A 21,475-nucleotide genomic window follows, 5' to 3' on the forward strand; every position below is an offset into this window, starting at 1 on the left:
AAAGGATGGAAGACTGAGTCAACCTTGAGCCTGGTGAGATTCGAACTTACAGTAATTGCAGACAGCTGGTGTTAATCACAATGCTTTTAGTCTGCTGAGCCACCATGTTCAGAAAGTATGAATGCTAATGGGACATGGTGGCACATGACAATCAATTGTACCCTGGTAGCTGTGAACAACCGTACCAATGCTTGGAATAATTCATTTATTTATACCCACATGGCAGAGAATAAAATTTGAAACTAGCCTCTCCAATATATCTTAAAACCAGCAGGAGAATCTCCATCATTTCTGTTAATTAAACTCCAGAGGACTGTTGTCTAAAAACTAGTTGCAATCAGAAAAATATGTCTGCTCTGCTTGTCTTGTGAAGTAGATCTTCCCAATTGTCCATTGATGTGGGAGGGATACCGTCAACCATAGTAAATCTCTGGACCACCTGGGGTAATAAGAATGGATGTATAGTATTATGTGTTTATGGAGATTCTCAGCAATCCAGATCCTGGTTGTCCCAAAGGTGCTTTTTGTCAACAGGCAACTGGACTTTCTGGTTTTTCTTTGAAGAGGTTTCGCTTCTCATCCAAGAAGCTTCTTCAGCTCTGTATAGTATTAGTATAATAGTATTATGTGGTTCTATGCTTTCTCTGAAGCTGGTTCCAGTCAGGCTTGGAGGGGAAAGGTCTAGACCAGTAATGGCTAAACTTTTTGGTGTCGAGTGCCCAAAGCACACATGCAGAAAATCCCCAAATGTAATGCGAGCACTGCCCAGGCATGCGCCCCACCCCCCTTGCCCATTTTGGGTTCTAGGTTGGTGCAGGCAGCTTTCCAGGCCCAAAACAGGGTGTGGGGGGTGCGTGCATGTGTGCAAAACCCCCAAATGCAATGTGAGCGCCCACTGCGCATGCGCCCCGCTAGGGGTGGGTTCTAAAAAATTTTACTACCGGTTCTGTGGGCATTATTTTGTGGGCGTGGCTTGATGGTCATGTGACAATTCTTGTTGTGGCTCCATTGCCTGAGCCTGGGCTATCGACAGATGCAGACTCTGAGAGTGAGGGAGAGGAGTTGGCAAGGCCTCCCTCTCCAGGACCCTCCTCTCTGGCAATGCCTCCGGAGGACACCGAAGGCCAAACGATAGGCTCAGAGCCAAGCACGTCCCCGCAGCCACAGGTGGACAGTGACGAAGAAGATAAGTGCTGGCTGGACCCGCGACAGAGGTGCAGGGAGAAGCGTGCACAGCAGAAGGGAAGGCGTGCCAGAGATTAGCTGAGTCACTGGACCATACCCCACAGGGTATAAATGTGGGTGTAGTGGCTGGTTCAGTTTGTGACGAGCAAAAACTGGAAATACTCCACGATCTCTGTGTTACTGGACTTTCCCTGCTTTATCGGACTGCATTTGGATTAATCCTTGTATTGTTGACACTCTACCTGTTTTATCGGAATGCTGGCAGTCTAATCTTTGTTTTGTGTGAGTAAAGTCTGAATTGGCAGCTAGCCACTGGGTTGCTGCCAGCTTTATCTTCAAAGAGTTTTGTCGTGTGGCTTATTAACTCCAGGCCATCTGTGGGGGTGCGGGGACAGAACAATTCTTTAGAATTTAGCAGAGGTACTGGTCTACCAGGCTTTTAACTGCTTGCAAATTCTACTCATTTCTTTTTGGAGGCACCGGTCTACCTATTTGTTTTTGCAGGCACCGGTCTACTCATTTGTTTTTGGAGGCACCGGTCTACCACCACACTGCCTTTTAACACTGATCAGCTGTAGGGTGGCCCTTTGAAGTCCCGTGGCAAGAGTTTAAACAGTTTTTTTTCCCTTCTAGACAATCAGCTGGGACTCAGGAGGCAGCAATAGATTGGGGGTGGGGCCAAATAAAAGGTAAGAATAACGTGGGGGAAGGGCGGGCAGCAGAACCGGTTCAGTGACATCATATCGTCACCGTTACTGGCTCGACGGAACCGGGAGGAGCCCACCATTGCACCCCGCCCCCCCCCACATGGGTGGCAGAGACCGAAGACCAGCTGGCCAGCGGGAGGCATGCATACATTCGCAGTAGAGCTGGGCTGGGGCAACAGCTGGTGTGCCCACAGAGAAGGCTCTGTGTGCCACTTGTGGAACATGTGCCATAGGTTTTCCATCACAGATCTAGGCTATCCCCTAATATTCAAGGTGCCTCAGTGAGATCTTTTTAATTGGAGGTCAGTGTCATGAGGACATTGATGATATTCAACTGCACGACCATGGACTAACCAAGCAATAGCAATAGCACTTAGATTTATATCAGGGGTGAAATGCTCCCGGTTCAGACCGGATTACCCGAACCGGTAGCGATGGAGGTGGGTGGTTCGGAGAACCGGTAGCAAAAATCCCTGCCCTCCCCCCATGCCCATCTGAGCCGCGCAATCATCAAAGGCTTTTTTTTTTTAATTTTTAAAAGCATTTTTTCTACAACCTCTTCGGCCAAAAAAATGCTTTTAAAAGTAAAAAAAAAAAAAAAAACCGCTGATGATTGTGCGGCTCAGCTGGGATCATCAGAGGCTTTTAAAAGCATTTTTTCTACAACCTCTTCGGCTGAAGAGGTTATAGAAAAAAATGTTTTTAAAAGGAAAAAAAGCCTCTGCCGATCAGGCAAGTCAGCTGGGATCATCAGAGGCTTTTAAAAGCATTTTTTCTACAACCTCTTCGGCCAAAGAGGTTATAGAAAAAAATGTTTTTAAAAGGAAAAAAAGCCTCTGCCGATCAGGCAAGTCAGCTGGGATTGTCAAAGGCTTTTAAAAAAAGAAAGAAAGCCTCTATAGATCAGACAAGTCACCTGGGATCATCAGAGGCTTTTAAAAGCATTTTTTTTACAACCTCTTTGGCTGAAGAGGTTATAAAAAAATGGTTTTAAAAGTAAAAAAAAAAAAGTTGGCCACGCCCACTCAGTCATATTAACCCCCCCCAAAAAACCACGCCCACAGAACCGGTAGTAACAAATTTTACATTTCACCACTGACTTATATACTGCTTCATAGGGTTTTACAGGATTCTCTAAGCAGTTTACAGAGTCAGCATATTGCCCCTAACAATCTGGGTCCACCTCTGAAGAGCTTATAAACTATGAGAAATGTTTTCTTTGAGTAAATCCATAGTCACACACCTGGCATTGAGGTTTCTTGAATAAAATCAGAATGGGGATCATAGTCAGGTGCTCTTATTTTAAGAGCTTCTTTGTAGAAGGCGAAGTGAGGGTTTATTTTAAAAGCAAACATTCTCCAAACTTGGGTGGCTTGACATTTGAGGTGTCCCGGTGTTTAATAAAAATTATGAGCAATTAAAACAAAAACAAAAACACTAGAAAAGATAACTTGAATCACAATGCTTCTTGGATATTCATGTGAGAAATAGTATTGTTTTTGATTTTCATGTCCATTTTAATGATACTGGACGTATCTAATACAACTGAACCACAACAGGAAAATTCATGTGACAGATTTTTATTTTTTTAAAAAAAAAACAAGAACTGGTTTTCAAGTCTCTCAAGAGACTTAAGAGGTGAGTGTCAGGTTTCGTTGCTATCTTAAATAAACTTCATTTTCAAACGCAAAGTCTCTAATGAATCTTTTTTATTATTATTTAAGAATAGAGAACGACATTTCTGAACTCTTTTGCAGCCAAACTGGCCCCTCCTTCCAACACCCTCCCCTTCTGCTCTCCAACCCCAATGTCCCATTGGCCATCATCCAGATCCATCTCTTCGTCCCAGCACGTTCTTTCACAGGAATTTGCCCCCCTCCCTCCATCACCCAGGTAACACTATCTGCTGTATGCAGAAAACTAGGTAAAAGTTCATCTCAGCAATAAATCAACGCTTCTTCTCTTTCATTCATTCCAATCATGTCAGCGCTGGAAAAGAGCTAATTTGGAACGCTGACAGTGAGTGGACATTATTAGGCTCATGGTCCTTAACTTTCTGCATGGAACCTGTAATGTGGTTGACTCATTCTTTGTTCCAGGGAAGTATCATTTCACCATGGACAAATCAGACTTGATGCAAGCTTCACTCATGAAGGGTCTATATAAGTGCCAAATAAAGCCTTGATTTGGGAAGGAAGAACAAATGCAAAAAAGAGCAACAAAGATTATTAGGGGCCTCGAGGCTAAAACATATAAAGACTGGATGCGAGAATTGGGTATGTCTAGTTCAATGAAAAAAAGGACCATAGAATAGAATAGAATAGAATAGAATAGAATAGAATAGAATAGAATAGAATAGAATAGAATAGAATAGAATAGAATAGAATAGAATAACAGAGTTGGACGGGACCTTGGAGGTCTTCTAGTCCAATCCCCTGCTTAGGCTGGAAACCTTCCACCACTTCAGACAAATGATTATCCAATCTCTTTTTAAAAATTTCCAGTGTTGGGGCATTCACAACTTCTGCAGGCAAGTTGTTCCACTTATTAATTGTTCTAACTGTCAGGAAATTTCTCCTTAGTTCTAAATTGCTTCTCTCCTTGATTCGTTTCCACTCATTGCTTCTTGTTTTACCCTCAGGTGCTTTGGAGAATAGCTTGACTCCCTCTTCTTTGTGGCAACCCCTGAGATATTGGAACACTGCTATCATGTCTCCCCTGGTCCTTCTCTTCATCATACTAGACATACCCAGTTCCTGCAACCGTTCTTCATATGTTTTATCCTCCAGTCCCCTAATGATCTTTGTTGCTCTTCTCTGCACTCTGTCTAGAGTCTCAACATCTTTTTTACATCGTGGCGACCAAAACTGAATGCAATATTCTAAGTGTGGCCTTACCAAGGCATTATAAAGTGGTATTAACACCATGGGTGACATGATAGCAGTGCTCCAGTATTTGAGGGGTTGTCACAAAGAAAAGGGGGTCAACCTTTTCTCCAAAGCACCTGAAGACAGGACAAGAAGCAATGGATGGAAATTAATCAAGGAGAGAAGTGACTTAGAACTAAGGAGAAATTTCGTAACAGCGAGAACAATCAACCAATGGAATGTCTTGCCTCCAGAAGTTGTGATGTTTTTAAGAAGAGATTGGACAGCCATTTGTCTGAAATAAAGGAGATTGGACTAGAAAACCTCTGAGGTCACGTCCAACTCTATTATTCTATGTTTTATGATTTTCACCTCTTTGAGGGCACCTCTTTGTTACACTATTAGTTTGGAGGAGAAACTCTCCAGTACGCAATGTTATCAATGAATACTGGAGTGTTAATTTCCAAGTTGATTATTGCAGCCTCTCTATGGACACCTGGCATTAATAAAAAAAAAGAGTGGGTGATTGTTGTTGATTAACCAATACTGTGTGAACAGTCAATCACACAATTTCCAACTATATAATGCACAAGTCCTTTTCTCACTTATCCCTTTTGAGAAATGTCCAAAAATCAAAATACATTTCCCAATTCCTTCATAAATCAGAAATTCTTGTGCCTCATTATATTCTCTCGACAATTCAGGTCAGGCCTCAGTAAAATAATGTAACATTTGGGGGAAAAGATACAGGCCAAGAGAGCAGCTCCAGAGGCCAAAATGGAGAAGATCTCCACGGCCACCATGGACTTCCCTTTGGTGCTCAGGTAGGTGGGGAGGAAGGTGATCCAAACACTGCAAAAGACCAGCATGCTAAAAGTAATGAACTTGGCTTCATTAAAGCTGTCAGGCAATTTCCTAGCCATAAAGGCCACTGTGAAACTGACCAGGGCCAGGAAACCCAGATAGGTGAGGACAGCATAAAACATTGAATCTGAGCCTTCATTACATTCCAAGATGGCCTCTCCTACCAAGGAGTAGAAGTCCAAGTTGGGAAATGGAGGAGAGGTGACTAGCCAGATGGCACAAATAATTCCTTGGATGAAAGGACAGACTAAGACAATGGAGTAGGTCAGTGGTTTTCCTAAGAGTTTCCTTGTCTTGTTCCCTGGCTTGGTGGCCATGAATGCCAGAACCACCATGAGAGTTTTGGCTAATACAGAGGAAACTGCAAGGGAGAAGATAACGGCAAAGACAGTTTGTCGGAAGAGACAGGTGAACTTTCCAGGTTGACCAATGAAGAGGAAGGAGCAGAGGAAGCAGAGCTGCAGAGAAACCAGGAGGATATAGGTGAGATCTCGGTTGTTGGCCTTGATGATTGGTGTGTCACGATGCTTAAGGAAAATTGCCAGGACTGCCAATGTGATCACAAAGAGAGAAAGAGAGAGAGAAATTAAAGTGTATCCCAAGGTATCTTGATAGGCAAGGAAATGGACCTTCTTGGCAATGCAGTGGTTGTTGTCATAGTTGGGGTACTGGTCATCAGAGCAAGGGTCACAGCGAGCTGCATCTGAAATCAAGAGTCTCTGTTTAAGTATTTCAGCATCCGCATTGAACATTATCCCTTACTCAGCCTGACATGACAATCCCTTTTCTGCTGTGGCCAGCCCACAAAGATGGAGATGGAATGAGTTGGTGTGAACTTTATCTGGCATCACAAAGGGCAAATCAGTCTTCATTCAGGATAACCCTGGAAATAGGAGCACAGTGGCTCACGGGGTTAGGATGCTGGGCTGATGATTGGCAGGCCCACGTTTGAGACCTAGTTGTTGCCACGGGATGGGGTGAGCTCCTTTCACATGCTTCAGCTCCTGTCAATATAGAACAGTGATGGCTAACCTTTTTGCCATCGCGTGCCATTAGTGGGGGGGAGGGTGGTTGTGCGCATGCATGCCCACACCCATAATTTTATGTGCCCTGACCCCGCACATGCGCATGCAACCCCCCCCACTCCTGGCACGTGATGGCCCGGTGGGCCCAGTAGGCCCGTTTTTCTCTCTCCCCAGGCTCCAGAGCCTTTCTAGGAGCTTCGGGAGGGTGAAAATGGCCTTCCCCACCCCCCAGAGGCCCTCTGGAGGCCAGAAACGGCGGTTTGCCAACTTCCAGTGGGACCAGAAGTCCTGTTTTTTGCTCTCCCCAGCCTCCAGAGTCTTTCTAGGAGCCTGGGGAGGGCAAAAACAGCCTTCCCCACCCTCCTGGAGGCCCTCCACAGGCCGGAAATGGCCCGTTTGCTGACTTCCAGTCCCACGAGTGACAGGTGCACAAATGCTCACTGCTTGAGCAAATGCAGTAGCAACCATTCCCCTTCCCCCTCAATCTGCAAAAATGTTGGGGAACTCTGATTTATAGCATGCTCTGGCCACTTTGCAATCTCAGGATATCACATGAAAAATGAATAACATGGAAACCGATTTCAGGGGTGTTGAAGGAAAAAAAAGATCCAGAGTCACAAGAGAAATGGGATCTCTTTGGCTCAATTTCTCTGCTTTGGATTTCAAATCCTTTCATTCAATCTATTTTTGCTAAAATTAGTTCGTAGACATGGATAGACAGATCTCCTCTTTCTCTGACCCAGTGGTGGGTTGCCCCCGGTTCAGACCAGTTCTATAGAACCGGTAGTAAAACTGGCAGAAGGCTCCTCCCACTGACCCTGATGTCATCAGAAGCAATCTGCGCATGTGCAGAAGCAAGGCATGAGTGAAGCGAGTGAGCACATGCAATCCCATTGTGAACCAGTAGTCAAGGTAAGTAGAACCCACCCCTGCTCTGACCCATCTGTCAATTTCATAGGAGATTGATAGTGCTGACACCCTAAAAAATAAAAGCTTCAACCATACACTCCATTTTTTCAGGAAAAGGTTGGTTGTTGATTTCCCCAGTGGGGTGTGAGACTAGGAGTGGAAAAATCTAATAGGAAACCTGTAAATGGTGCCCTGAAACTATCCTGCATTAAACTGGTGAGGAACATGGTCAGGATGGCTTAGATCTATAGATCCGTCTTGCATAAAATGAAAGATTCTGCTGAAAACCAGGAATGCATTGAATCACGTCAGTTCTATCCAAAATGACCAAAAAGATTAACATTTGACCTCTGAATTGCAGCATTGATCTGTTATGATCAATATTTGAAGTCTACACCAGAGAGCCCACAACCTGTGGGCTGCTGCCCTCTAGTGGGCTGTGAGGGGTTTGCAAGCAGGCCATGGAAATGGGCAGTGAGTCCACGCGCATCCTTACTGGAGCTGTGTGCATGCGCTTGCCGACCGCTCATGCGGAACCGTCCCCTGTCTCTCCCTCCCACCGGTCCACAAAGCCAGAAACAGGAAATGCTGGTCTATATTACCTTTTTGATTAGAAATGGTTCCTTCTGGACAACGTTCACATTTGTAGCAGCAAACCTGCTCGCCCTCTGGAACGCTTCTCCTCTCTCCTGCCTGGCACCTCTTCAGGCCACACCTGGCAAAAGGCACCTTTTGAAAGAAAATGTGTAGGAAGGGACATAGAGGCTCAATGGCTCAGCGGTTAACATGCTGAGCTTGTAGATTGAAAGGTCGGCAGTTCAGCGGTTCGAATCCCTAGTGCCGTGTAACGGGGTGAGCTTACTTGTCCCAGCTTCTGCCAACCTAGCAGTTTGAAAGCACGTAAAAAATGCAAGTAGAAAAATAGGGACCACTTTTGTTGGGAAGGGAACAGCGTTCCGTGTGCCTTTGGCATTTAGTCATGCCGGCCACATGACCATGGAGACGTCTTCAGACAGCGCTGACTCTTCGGCTTTGAAACGGAGTTGAGCACCGCCCCCTAGAGTCAGGAATGACTAGCACATATCTGCGAGGGGAACCTTTACCTAAAAGAAAACTATTTCAGATGGTTGAAGCAATGAGTGTGCTTCATTTATTCCTATTCCTACATCCATCTCCATAATGTCTTCAGAAGAAATGGTTTGCCAGGGGATCAGAAACCAGAGAAAACTCCTATGGGATTGAAGCCATTGGCACTCCTGACCCACCAATGGATACTAGACCTTGTAAATAGGACTGCATCCAGTTATGGTCACCACATTACAAAAGAGATGTTGAGACTTTGGAAAAAGTGCACAGAAGAGCAAGTAAGATGATTAAAGATCTGGAGGCTAAAATATATGAAGAATGGTTGCAGGAACTGGGTATGTCTAGTCTGATGAAAAGAAGGACTGGGGAGACATGATAGCAGTGTTCCAATATCTCAGGGGCTGCCACAAAGAAGAGGGAGTCAAACTATTGTCGATAGCACCTGAGGGTAGGACAAGAAGCAACGGGTGGAAACTATTCAAGGAGAGAAGCAACTTAGAACTAAGGAGAAACTTCCTAACAGTGAGGACAATTAACCAATGCAACAACTTGTCTTCAGAAGTTGTAGGTGCTTCATCACTGGAGGTTTTTATGAAGAGACTGGACAGTCACTTGTCTGCAATGGTATAGGGTCTCCTGCTTGAGCAGGGAGTCGGACTAGAAGACCTCCAAGGTTCCTTCCAGCTCTATTCTGATTGATTGACATCAGCATTCAAAAGAAAACTTAGGACATTGAGATACATCCTTTGTATGAAACAAAAAATCATCCAACTAAAGAAATCATTGTTGCCTGTTCCAATGGCATCTTAAATTTCAAGTAGGAGTTCTTCCTAATCCTTTCCTTTCTTGGACTTTTCAGAAACCAAATCTAAAATGCGTTAAACTCGAATGCAGTTTTTTCACCTCGTTCCTAAAATAGTTTCTGATTTGTTTTCCAGTTAAAAGGGTGCATTTGCCTCCTCTGGAGTGAATGAATCCTTTGCTGAATTTCCATTTCCTCCCAGCTCACCTTTTTGGTCCAGATGATTGCATCGGAGTTAATGGTGAAATCCTGGCCTGGGGGCGCTCCGGGATTTATTTGCCCCACTTTCACGGGGACAAAAGATTGATTGGGGAGGAAAAGCCGGTTGAGAAGATCATATCGAGCAGACAACAATCCATTTTCTGAGAAGGAGGCTTCCTCTCCAGCACTATTGTTGAATTTGATATTCCTCAGATAGGGGAGAATCTGAATGAAAATAGACCTTCAGAAATTGGAGTAACATACTAGAACATACTAGAATAACAGGAATAACTAGAAAAATAGGGACCACCTATGCCGGCCACATGACCATGGAGATGTCTTCAGACAGCGCTGGCTCTTTGGCTTTGAAATGGAGATGAGCATTGCCCCCTAGAGTCAGGAACGACTAGCACCATATGTACGAGGGGAACCTTTACCTTTACCTAATGTTCAAAGAATAGAATAGAATAACAGAGTTGGAAGGGACCTTGGAGGTCTTCTAGTCCAATCCCCTGCTTAGGCAGGAAACCCTATACCACTTCAGACAAATGGTTATCCAACATCTTTTTAAAATCTTTCAGTGTTGGAGCATTTACAACTTCTGGAGGCAAGTTGTTCCACTGATTAATTGTTCTGTCGGGAAACTTCTCCTTAGTTCTAAGTTGCTTCTCTCCTTGAGTAGTTTCCACCCATTGCTTCTTGTCCTTCCCTCAGGTGCTTTGGAGAATAGCTTGACTCCCTCTTCTTTGTGGCAACCCCTGAGATATTGGAAGACTGCTATTATGTCTCCCCTAGTTTTTCTTTTCATTAAAGTAGACATACCCACTTCCTGCAACCTTCTTCATATCTTTTAGCCTCCAGTCTCCTAATCATCTTTGTTGCTCTTCTCTGCACTCTTTCTAGAGTCTCAACATCTTTTTTACATCACGGTGACCAAAACTGAATGTAGCATTCCAAGTGTGGCCTTACCAAGGCTTTATAAAATGGTATTAACACTTCATGTGATCTTGATTCTATCCCTCTGTTGATGCAGCCTAGAACTGTGTTGGCTTTTTTGGCAGCTGGTGCACACGCCTGGTTCATATTTTAATGGTTGTCCACTAGGACTCCAAGATCCCTCTCACAGTTACTACTATTGAGCAAGATACCACATATATTGTACCTGTGCATATTTGGTTTTTCTTGCCTAAATGTAGAACCTTACTTTTTTCACCATTGGATTTCTTTTTGTTAAATAGTGCCCAATATTCAAGTCTGTCAAGATCCTTCTGTATCTTAAGCCTATAGTAACTGACTGAAAGCCAAACATGAGATACCATGGCTTTTATCATAATGTGATGGCCAGCATTTTAAGAGCAAGGAATGTGTCTGAGAATCTAGAAGAGTTCCCTTGGTGCAGTTCTCAGTAATCAGGAGTAATATCGAATGATTCCATTCCCAAAATGACAATTCATTCTCTTTACCTTTGGATATTTAAAGTTGGACATTTAGTTGAAACTCTGATGAATTAATTATTCATCAAGACTGATGAATTATTTATATTCCAAAGCACCAGAAGGAAAGAGAGAAACAATGAATGGAAACTAATCAAGGAGAGAAGCAACCTAGAATTAAGGAGAAATTTCCTAACAGTGAGAAGAATTAGCCAGTGGAACATGTTGCCTTCAGAGATTGTGGGTGCTCCATCACTGGAGGCTTTTAAGAAGAGACTGGACAACCACTGAAATGGTATGAGGTCTCCTGCTTGAGTAGGAGGCTGGATTAGGACCTCCAACGTTCCTTTCAGCTCTATTCTGAATAGAATAGATCTTCATACTTAGCTGAAAGGTTTGATGAATTAAAGACTAGGAGCCAATTAGGGTCATATTAAGTCCTGCTGTATATACTGAGGTTGGCAGAGGTTGTTTTAACACAACTTGCAAAGCAATATAAGAAATGGCAAACTAAACAAATAAGGTGGTGTCTTATTGGAGACTAAATCAAGGTTGAAATCATTTGAGTGTCTTTTTACAGGTTGAATTCAGGTTAGCTACTGAGGGAAACTGAGCTGCTTCTGCAAATATTCCCACTAGGACTCCAACTGATCTGTTAAAGAATCTTGCATAAAAGTGCCCAGATTGTCATCTTGCTCTGGGTTGACATGTCCTCCTTGGAATGGTCACCACTGACTCTCAGGCAATCATTGAAGATCTTTCAGGAATTTAGAGGAAGTTCTTTACTCTATGGATCTTATTGACAACTGGTTTGGCTTACAAGGAGAGAAGCAACTTAGAACTAAGGAGAAATTTCCTGACAGTTAGAACAATTAATCAGTGGAACAACTTGCCTCCAGAAGTTGTAAATGCTCCAATACTGGAAGATTTTAAGATGATGTTGGATAACCATCTGTCTGAAGTGGTGTAGGGTTTCTTGCCTGGACAGGGGGTTGGACTAGAAGACCTCCAAGGTCCCTTCCAATTCTGTTATTCTATTCTAACTTCTCTTCCCCACCCCACCACCATTTTTGACAGTTTTTAAAATAATTGCTGTCTCAATCTCTTCTGAGTTGTATTAATATGGTAGAATGCAGAAACTGAATCAGTAAATCAAGACATGTATATGGGAAGCTTCCTCTCTAAGGATCTGTGGACTAGATAAAAAGTCTCTGAAATTACCTGCCATGACTGGACATTTGAGGTCCTCTTTCCAAGCCTCATCATAGATGGTTGGGCTCTGGATCCATACACTGCATGTAATGCATGTGCCACAGCAAAAATGGCATTGTAGACATTGTAACTTTCACCTTCCATGCTTGTTTCAAAAATGTAAGAAGGTAGGTTCTGTAAATTCTCCTTTCCTGTACATCGTTTTTCCCTCTTTCGAAGGATCTTGCCTGGTTTGTGCACCGTGCAGCTAAACAACATTTCCCAGCATAGAGGGAGAAAGATGTCTCCTTGTGGGTTCAAGGGGTCTAAAGATAGGAGGAAATGCCTGAATTTTGAGACATCCCCTGTGTGGTGCCTAAAATGCAAAGCCCCATGGAAGGGCTTTACAACTTTCAATATGTCTTGATTCCTGACCACGCTAAGTTTCCAATGGGAAGTTAAGATCCAAACTTTGCAAAATAATGTCTTTCTCAAATGTTCATGGATACTCATTGCCGCCTGTACATTTCTAATACTGTTGGGGTCTCCAAACAGAATCATCACTTCAGCTTTAGACCATGTTTTGAAAATATGAACAAATTCCAACATTGGAGTAGCAAGAAAATTCAATTTCAACTTTTCTGTGAAGGCCAAGCAGATCTCCTTCTCCTTCAGCATTGGCGTCAGAGATGAGATGAAACGTTCTCCACTGTCGTCTTCAGGAGCCATAAGCCCAACCCAGTTCCACTGGAAGTACAGGAGCAGCTGGATTAAGCCTACATACTGAAGAAACTCATTGGGATTAATCCGGAAGAAGGAAGGATAAACTCTTCTGTCTCCCTGAGTGAACTCAAAGCCAACACCGAGCTGGAGAAAGTGATTGATTAAAGCTTTATGGTGATTTTAGGAGTCATTATTGTATTGTATGAATTCATCATTGTCATCATTGTCATCATCGGGACTTTGCCAATCTTCTAGTCCAACCCCCTGCGCAAGCAGGAAATGCTATACCATTTTCAGACAAATGGATGTCCACTCTTAAAAGTATGGAGTGATGGAACAACCACAACTTCTGAAGGCAAGCTGTTCTATTGGCTGATTGTTCTCAGTGTTAAGAAATTTCTCCTTAATTCTAGATTGGTTCTCTTCCTTGCTTAGCTTCCATCCATCATTTCTTGTTTTGCCTTCTGGTGCTTTGGAAAATAGGTTGATCTCCCTCTTCTTTGTAGCAGCCCCTTAAATATTGGAACACTGCTATCATGTGTCCTGTAATCTTTTTTTTTCTCCAGAGTAGACATACCCAATTCCTACAACTGATAGTGACTTTGATAGTGATTTCAGGGATCACCATTGTATGGATTATTGCCCCACCAGTTAGGCTAGCTCACTTTGAGTGGCAAATTTAATTTTCTTACCTTCTTAGGAAGAACGGTTACATATTAAGCAGAAGAGATTACATAGATTGCTTGGTTGTGACATGTCAGAAACCAAATGGAACAATCTATCAATCTAATAGAGAGAATACACTAGATTGAAAGGATGGTTACTCTTTTAAGAAAAATGTGTTAGGAAGGAATTCCTCTTGGAAAGTGTGGCATTTGCCCCTCCTGTAAACAACTTTGGTTTCATCTCTGGCTACTGTGTGTACTTCTCTTGTTGTCTACCCCATGTCATATCCAATGAAGCCTTCTTACCTGTGGGATCTTGAAGATGCTGAAGATGGAGGCCATCTGCCTTGAGGATTTGGATTTGAGACCTCCAGTGACAGAGAGCAGAGGGTCCTTCATGTCACATTTGTAACCTGGAACCATTTGGCCTCGTGTGGAGAGCAGGAAGACGCTGTTTGAGGAAATTGACATCTCAGTCTGAGAATTGCTATAGATGGTGAAGCCAAGGGTGACGTTGGACAAGAGAACTAGATCTTTGTTGACCTCTGAGACTGCAGACACCAAGGCCATGAGCTGCTGGTAGTTTTTGGGTATGACTCTGTGAGAATGAGAAAATCATTGAGAAAAATTATGGGAAAGCTTATGAGTGCTGGTGGAGTTTGTTATGCCTTTTTTTTCATTGTTCTTTGTAGCAAGAAGTCTACAAATTTAAACAGCCTTTTTTTTCTTAAGTATGTGCTGTGATTGATATTTGATGGCTTTGAGAGAAAGGAGACATATCTATCTATCCATATAGACAAATCAGCATCTGCATTTCCTGTGTCAGATGAGGAGAGCACATCTTTCTCCTTCTGTCCTGGCCACTTTTTACAGAGGCACGATTGAGAGCCTTTTAACAAACTGCATCCCTGTTTGGTTTGGTGGCAGCAGTGCCTCAGATAGAAAGTCCCTACAGAGAGTGGTGAGGACAGTGGAGAAGATTATAGGACGCTCGCTTTCTGTCATTCAGGATACTGCTTATAAGCACTATGTGCTTAGAGTTGAAGCATTATTAAAGACCCCACACACCCACTTTATGGTGTGTTTCTGTTGCTCCCCTCTGGGAGGAGGATTCGAAGTATTTCTAACAGGACTCCCAGATTCTGTAACAGCTTTGTTCCCTATGCCCTCCATCTGGTAAATCACAAGATTCATTTTTCTCACCATGTACATATATACATCCGAACTAGACTGTCTTGTTTCTCTGTGTCATATAATATATGTGGGTATATGCATAAATTTTTATTTATTTCTTCATTCATTCATTCATTCATTCATTCATTCATTCATTCATTCATTCTGTCATGTTTATGTAGTGTTTATTGGAGGTGGTGACCCTTTGAAGAGCTGTATGCAACAAAATTTCATTTTAATGTATGTCGATTAGTGTACATTCAAAGTGACAATAAAGTTATTGTTCTGTTCTGTTCTTTTCTGTTCTATATCCAAGGTCATTTTATACTCCTCTATTGTCCCTCTCTTCTTCACTTTGCTGCAGTGGCTGTAATCCTTCCCAAGTGCTCCTCCAGCAATTTAGGTCTCTCTTGGAGCAGCTTCTTCCACTCTGGTAACCTGGGCTGACCACAAAACTCCAGTCGGGGATCACAGTATAGATTTACTAAATATTATTATTCATGAGCAATGCTGATTCCAAAATTGAAGGTTTTTTCCCCTCTAAACTCTTTCACGTTATAAATGAGTTGACCTTATCTTTGAGTTTCCCACCATGGTTTTTGCTGCTCAAATTAATCTTATAAGTCAACTTCTTCACTAGACCAGCGCAGCTTCTTTTGTGTTGTCCCACCTCACTTTTTATGTGGTTTATCATCTTCCTGATGAAGAGTTCTGGAAAGATTGAGAATCCTACTCTATTTTATGAGTTTGGCTCTTTATTGAGGAAAGCACAAAGATCTAAACTACACTAGGGCATTGCAGACATCACTATATGCTTATACTGGAGGATTGACAATGACGTATTTTGGAAAACGGAATAAGCAAAATGAACAAATGCATAAGAAATTAGAGGAGGAGTACAAGAAGTGAGAGATGGAGTTACAGAAAAATCCACAAGATAAAACAAATTAAGAATCTGATGGACTTGAAAAAACACAAGTTGAATTTAATGGAAAATGAAGAGTTGGCAAACAAAATAAAATCTACAAAGCAAAGCTTTTTTGAAAATGAAAACCTCACTAGAACAAGTATTTCTGAAAGGAGTCTCTGAATCAAAGGTGGTATTCAGATCGTTTGGACCAGTTCAGGTGAAATGCTCCCGGTTCAGACTGGATCGCCTGATCTGGTAGTGATGGAGGAGAGTGGTTCGGAGAACCGGTTGCAAAAATCCCTGCCCCCCCCCACCCAGGCCCAGCTGAGCCGCATGATCATCAGAAGCTTTTTTTTAAAAAAAAAAATTAAAAGCATCTTTTCTACAACCTCTTCGGCCGAAAAAATGCTTTTAAAAGTAAAAAAAAAAAAAAAACCTCAGATGATTGTGTGGCTCAGCTGGGATCATCAGAGGCTTTTAAAAGTATTTTTTTTACAACCTCTTTGGATGAAAAAATGCTTTTAAAAGTTAAAAAAAAAGCCTCCGATGATCGCGCAACTCAGCTGGGATCATCAGAGGCTTTTAAAAGTATTTTTTTTACAACCTCTTCAGCCGAAGAAATGCTTTTAAAAGTTAAAAAAAAAAAGCCTCCGATGATCGCGCAACTCAGCTGGGATCATCAGAGGCTTTTAAAAGTATTTTTTTTACAACCTCTTCAGCCGAAGAAATGCTTTTAAAAGTTAAAAAAAAAAAAGCCTCCGATGATTGCGCAACTCAGCTGGGATCATCAGAGACTTTTAAAAACATTTTTTTACAACCTCTTTGGCTGAAGAGGTTGTAGAAAAAATGTTTTAAAAGAAAAAAAAAGCCTCTGCTGATCAGGCAGGGATCGTTCAGAGACTTTTAAAACCATTTTTTAAAACAATCTCTTCAGCCAAAGAGGTTGTAGAAAAAATGGTTTTAAAAGTTAAAAAAAAAAAGTTGGCCATGCCCACCCAGTCACATTACACCCCCCACCACAGAATCGGTAGTAACAAATTTTAGATTTCACCACTGATGTGAAGCCCACCTCTGCTCTGAATATAAAACAAATCAAATAATTATTTACATCTTTCCCTCCATGCGAAACTTACAAATTATGTTCTCGAAACACAGATGGGTCTTTGTGAAACTCGTGGGTTTTGAATGAATATACGGCTCGCAGGGGAAAATTCCCACCAATAATGAAATCACCAGGCTTGTAAAAGTCTCTCTTAGTCTGTAAGGTGTTTGTCAACACACACCCAGTTTGTTTCCGTTTAGCAGTAGTTGGAGTCAGGAGCCAGAAGAGGAGCAACAGGTAAGGCAGCCCAGTCATTTGTGTCGCCTTCCTTCCTAGATCAGAAATCAATATTTGTGCAAAAGCTGAATTGCAGGTAGCATTTGAAATATCACCAGTGCTTTAGCACAATGGAGATAGCATGCGCCACCTGGATGGTCCTAGGGCAAATTTATATCAACTGTGCTTCCTCTTACTTGGGTTTGGGCTGTGACCAAAGAGAAAATTAAGTCCAGCTGAGTCTCATCAAAGCCAGGAGTTTGTTCTTTGCAAGATAAGTAAGGTGACATGTCCTTCCCCTACTGGGAGAACTTCAAGCATATAATTTAAAGCAGGGTTTTTTTTTGGGGGGGAAGACTTTTGTGGGTAGAAATCCATAGGCAATAGATTAAGAATTACTGCTCTTCTGATAATTGCAAGGAAAGTAATTGCCCTACCCACTTAGCACTAGATTTTGTTTTGTGCACCCAAAGGGAAAAACAAGTTTAGAATAGAATAACAGAGTTGGAAGGGACCTTGCAGGTCATCTAGTCCAACCCCCTGCCCAGGCAGGAAACCCTACACCACTTCAGACAAATGGTTATCCAACATCTTCTTAAAAACTTCCAGTGTTGGAGCATTCACAACTTTTAGAAGCAAATTGTTCCACTGATTAATTGTTCTCACTGCCAGGAAATTCCTCCTTAGGTCCAAGTTGCTTCTCTCCTTGAATAGTTTCCACCCATTGCTTCTTGTCCTGCCTTCGGATGCTTTGGAGAATAGCTTGACTCCCTCTTCTTTGTGGCAGCTCCTGAGATATCTCCCCTAGTCCTTTTCATTAAACTAGACGTACCCAGTTCCTGCAACCGTTCTTCATATGTTTTAGCCTCCAGTCCCCTAATCATCTTCGTTGCTTTTCTCTGCACTCTTTCTAAAGTCTCAAAGTTTGAATCTCTTGTTAATCTACAGAGCACATGCATTTGAGACTCAAGGTGAAGTTGGGTACTTGAGTTATGTAAAGCTGAGCATGTGCACACAAAATGGAGTTTGGCCTCTTCCATAGTTTTGTTGACCAGCATAAGTGTTAATGGGGTGTTATGGCAATGTCGGTCAGTTCTATCCTAATAAGGAAGACTAAGGGAGACATGATAGCAGTGTTCCAATATCTCAGGGGCTGCCACAAAGAAGAGGGAGTCAAACTATTCTCTAAACACCTGAGGGTAGAACAAGAAGCAATGGGTCGAAACGAATCAAGGAGAGAAGCAACTTAAAACTAAGGAGAATAGAATAGAATAGAATAGAATAGAATAGAATAGAATAGAATAGAATAGAATAGAGTAGAGTAGAGTAGAGTAGAGTAGAGTAGAGTAGAGTAGAATAGAATAGAATAGAATAGAATAGAATAGAATAGAATAGAATAGAATAGAATAGAATAGAATAGAATAGAATAGAATTCTTTATTGGCCAAGTGTGATTGGACATACAAGGAATTTATCTTAGGTGCATATGCTCTCAGTGTACATAAAAAGACAACATACGTTCATCAAGAATCATAAGGTACAATACTTAATGATAGTCATAGGGTACAAATAAGAAATCAGGAAACAATATCAATATAAATCTTAAGGATACAAGCAACAAAGTTACAATCATGCAGTCATATATGGCAGGAAATAGGTGATGGGAACGATGAGAAGACTAATAGTAATAGAAATGCAGCCTTAGTGAATAGCTTGACAGTGTTGAGGGAATTATTTGTTTAGCAGAGTGATGGTGTTTGGGAAAAAACTGTTCTTGTGTCTAGTTCTTCTGGTGTGCAGTGCTCTATAGTGTCATTTTGAGGGTAGGAGCTGAAACAATTTATATCCTTTGTCCTATTCTTTGAGGGCCATCATTTTAGGAGAGGAAAATACAAGAGGAGTTTCTTTGGTGGAGATCTAAGCAATCAGAAGTATGACCAAATATTTGACTCTTTTCCAAACACTATGGAAAACTCATTATCTTGCCCTGCTGGAGTGATTGATTTGATTGATTGATTGATTTGCAGTCATTCTACTTACAGCGTTTGGACTGTCCAACTCCACTGCCAGCTCTGCAGGCTGCTGGTGGACAACAACAACCTCATGCTCTTGCTAATAATGAAATGGTGCTATGAAAGTTTGTTTCCTTTTTCTTGTGAAGTATGTCTTCAGAATTGTCAATGGTATTCATGGGAAAGATATCATTATACATGGTAAACCTCTGGATTGGCTGAGGTAATATGAATGGGTGTACAATGTTATAGGGTGGTCTCCTTTTTCCAAAGTTGATCCCAGTTAGTTTGGTTGAAGGGGAGATACTTGAGACTAAACCCTGAATTTTAAGGACATTAGTGACGCCTTCTCAGTTCGAGGCCAGGTATCATCCTTATGCAATGGCCATACTCTTGGAAGTACAATCATGCATAGACCTGCTCACTGATGGAACACACATTTTGTGCCTTCCCAACCTGCTGAGCAAGAGGTTTGTGGCATGGAGAGCAACAGCTGGGGAATTTCCAAGATGCCTGGTGAGCTAGATGAGTGGCTGAGCTCAAGATGTGACCCCCTTCTATGATTCAGAACCATAAAGCCTGGACTTGTCCTTATTTTAAAGAAGGAGACATTCTCTAAATGCAGAAGATCCAAGCTCCAACTTAGACTTTCAGGTAGGGACACCAAAGATTCCGAAAGCCAGCAAAGCTATCACCAGAGTCTATGACAATTCACCATGGCTAACTCTCCATGGCCAACTTTCCATGGCCCTGGAATAACTCGTGGCAGGACAAGAGTTACACTAGTATCAAAGAAATGGTGGACTGGAATCATGAAAGAAAGGATGCAAAAGGAGGGACATAATGAAATGTGGATGATAAATATTAAAATAATTTATTTTAAATAATTAAATTGAATTGTTAAATTGTCACGCAGTGAGTTGCCCCATGGTGAGTTGGCCGTGTCGAGTTGGTCGCAACAAATTGGCCAAAGCAAGTTGTCCCATTCCGAGGTCACCTATCGTGACCCAGGCCCAACTAGTTAAATGCAAACAGTTTGAAAACAAACAGGCTTTATTAGAACAGCTGAGAATTAACTCATTCTCAGTGTAGTCCAAACTAAATTAAAGCAAATTCTTCAAAACACCATTCCTCAATTTATTACCAACCTTGATGTAATTAGGCAAACTACCAAAGGCTTTTCTTGGCAAAAGTTCAGAAGCAGAAGATGCCAACAAGAAATAAATACAGTGAAACAAGAAGCGAATTCACTCAACGTTGTTTTCCAGCAAAGAGGCCAACAGCCATTGCTGGTCTTTTAAGCCTTATGGGAGGGGCCAATCATCTCTTGGCCCTACTCCTCTCTGCTTTAGCTGCTCCTGCCTTCTGGCAGCTCTTCTCATCCTCCTGTTCCTCTGCCTCTCTAGTGTCAACCTCTGGAGGCTCCGAAGTCCGCACATCACCAAGTCAGTATAGTATAGACCCCAACAGATATATAATATACATTAATAAGAAAGAAAATAAGAAAAAAAAAGTATTGGAATGATTTAAGAACAGTGTCAGACCCAACCCTCACTGTATTAGCAGTTGATCTTTATTTATTTATTTATTTATTAGTCATATTTCTATGCCACCCACTCTCCGAGGACTCTGGGCGGCTTACACCAAAGACAGTATACTAAATAGCATATTGGCCCCAACAATCTGGGTCCTCATTTTACCCACCTCGGAAGGATGGAAGGCTGAGTCAACCTTGAGCCGGTGAGATTTGATCCGCTGACCTGCTGAACTAGTAGTCAGCTGAAGTAGCTGCAGTACTGCACTCTAACCACTGCACCACCTCGGCTTCTCATCTTGAGCATGATCTCTTCTTCTGGCACTTCTTCAAATGTCTGTAGAGATTCTCAATCATCCAAGTCATGGTTGTCTCAAATGTGCTTTTTTTTTTCAGGAGGCAACTGGACTTTCTTGTTGTTGTTGTTTTTTTTGAAGATGTTTCACTTCTCATCCAAGAAGATTCTTCAGCTCTGACATTCCCCACTATCCTGTCAGAGGTGAAGAAGCTTCTTGGATGAGAAGTGAAATGTCTTTAAAGAAAAAAACAAACAAACAAGAAAGTCCAGTTGCCTCCTGAAAAAAAAAAATCTTCAAATCTTTTTCCATTAACAAACTTGTCTTGGGAAAGTCATCTCCATGTAAGAGAGGAATTCCCTGCAAGGCTCTTATTCTTCCTTGGGTATGGTTGAGAGCACAGGAAAAATATTCAGAGGGTCATATGTTTGATACATACAGGCTGTCCTGTATGGCAAGTATAAAAAGATACCACTGATTGAAAGACTCTATTCCTGTGACTCAGGAGAGGTGGATATCATTGGTCACACACTCCTTCAATGTTCCTTTTACAGAGAGATTTGAAAAAAAAAATC

At 42.0% G+C, this 21,475-nt stretch overlaps 1 protein-coding gene across 1 annotated transcript; it reads right to left on the reverse strand.

The window, feature by feature from the left end:
- Window positions 1-5,235: 5,235 nt before the first annotated feature.
- Window positions 5,236-19,163, reverse strand: LOC132712104 (vomeronasal type-2 receptor 26-like). Its single transcript, XM_087883568.1, has 6 exons — window positions 19,099-19,163; window positions 13,965-14,256; window positions 12,301-13,137; window positions 9,653-9,871; window positions 8,160-8,286; window positions 5,236-6,326 (listed from the first exon to the last, which is right to left on the reverse strand). Exons 1-6 carry the CDS (start codon window positions 19,161-19,163, stop codon window positions 5,422-5,424), a joined length of 2,445 nt encoding a protein of 814 aa, XP_087739694.1. The 3' UTR covers window positions 5,236-5,421.
- Window positions 19,164-21,475: the final 2,312 nt, after the last annotated feature.

Source organism: Pantherophis guttatus, chromosome 1 (genome assembly GCF_059756535.1).
Source record: "Pantherophis guttatus breed Tessera chromosome 1, ASM5975653v1, whole genome shotgun sequence".
In the NCBI taxonomy this organism is placed as follows: Eukaryota; Metazoa; Chordata; class Lepidosauria; order Squamata; family Colubridae; genus Pantherophis; species Pantherophis guttatus.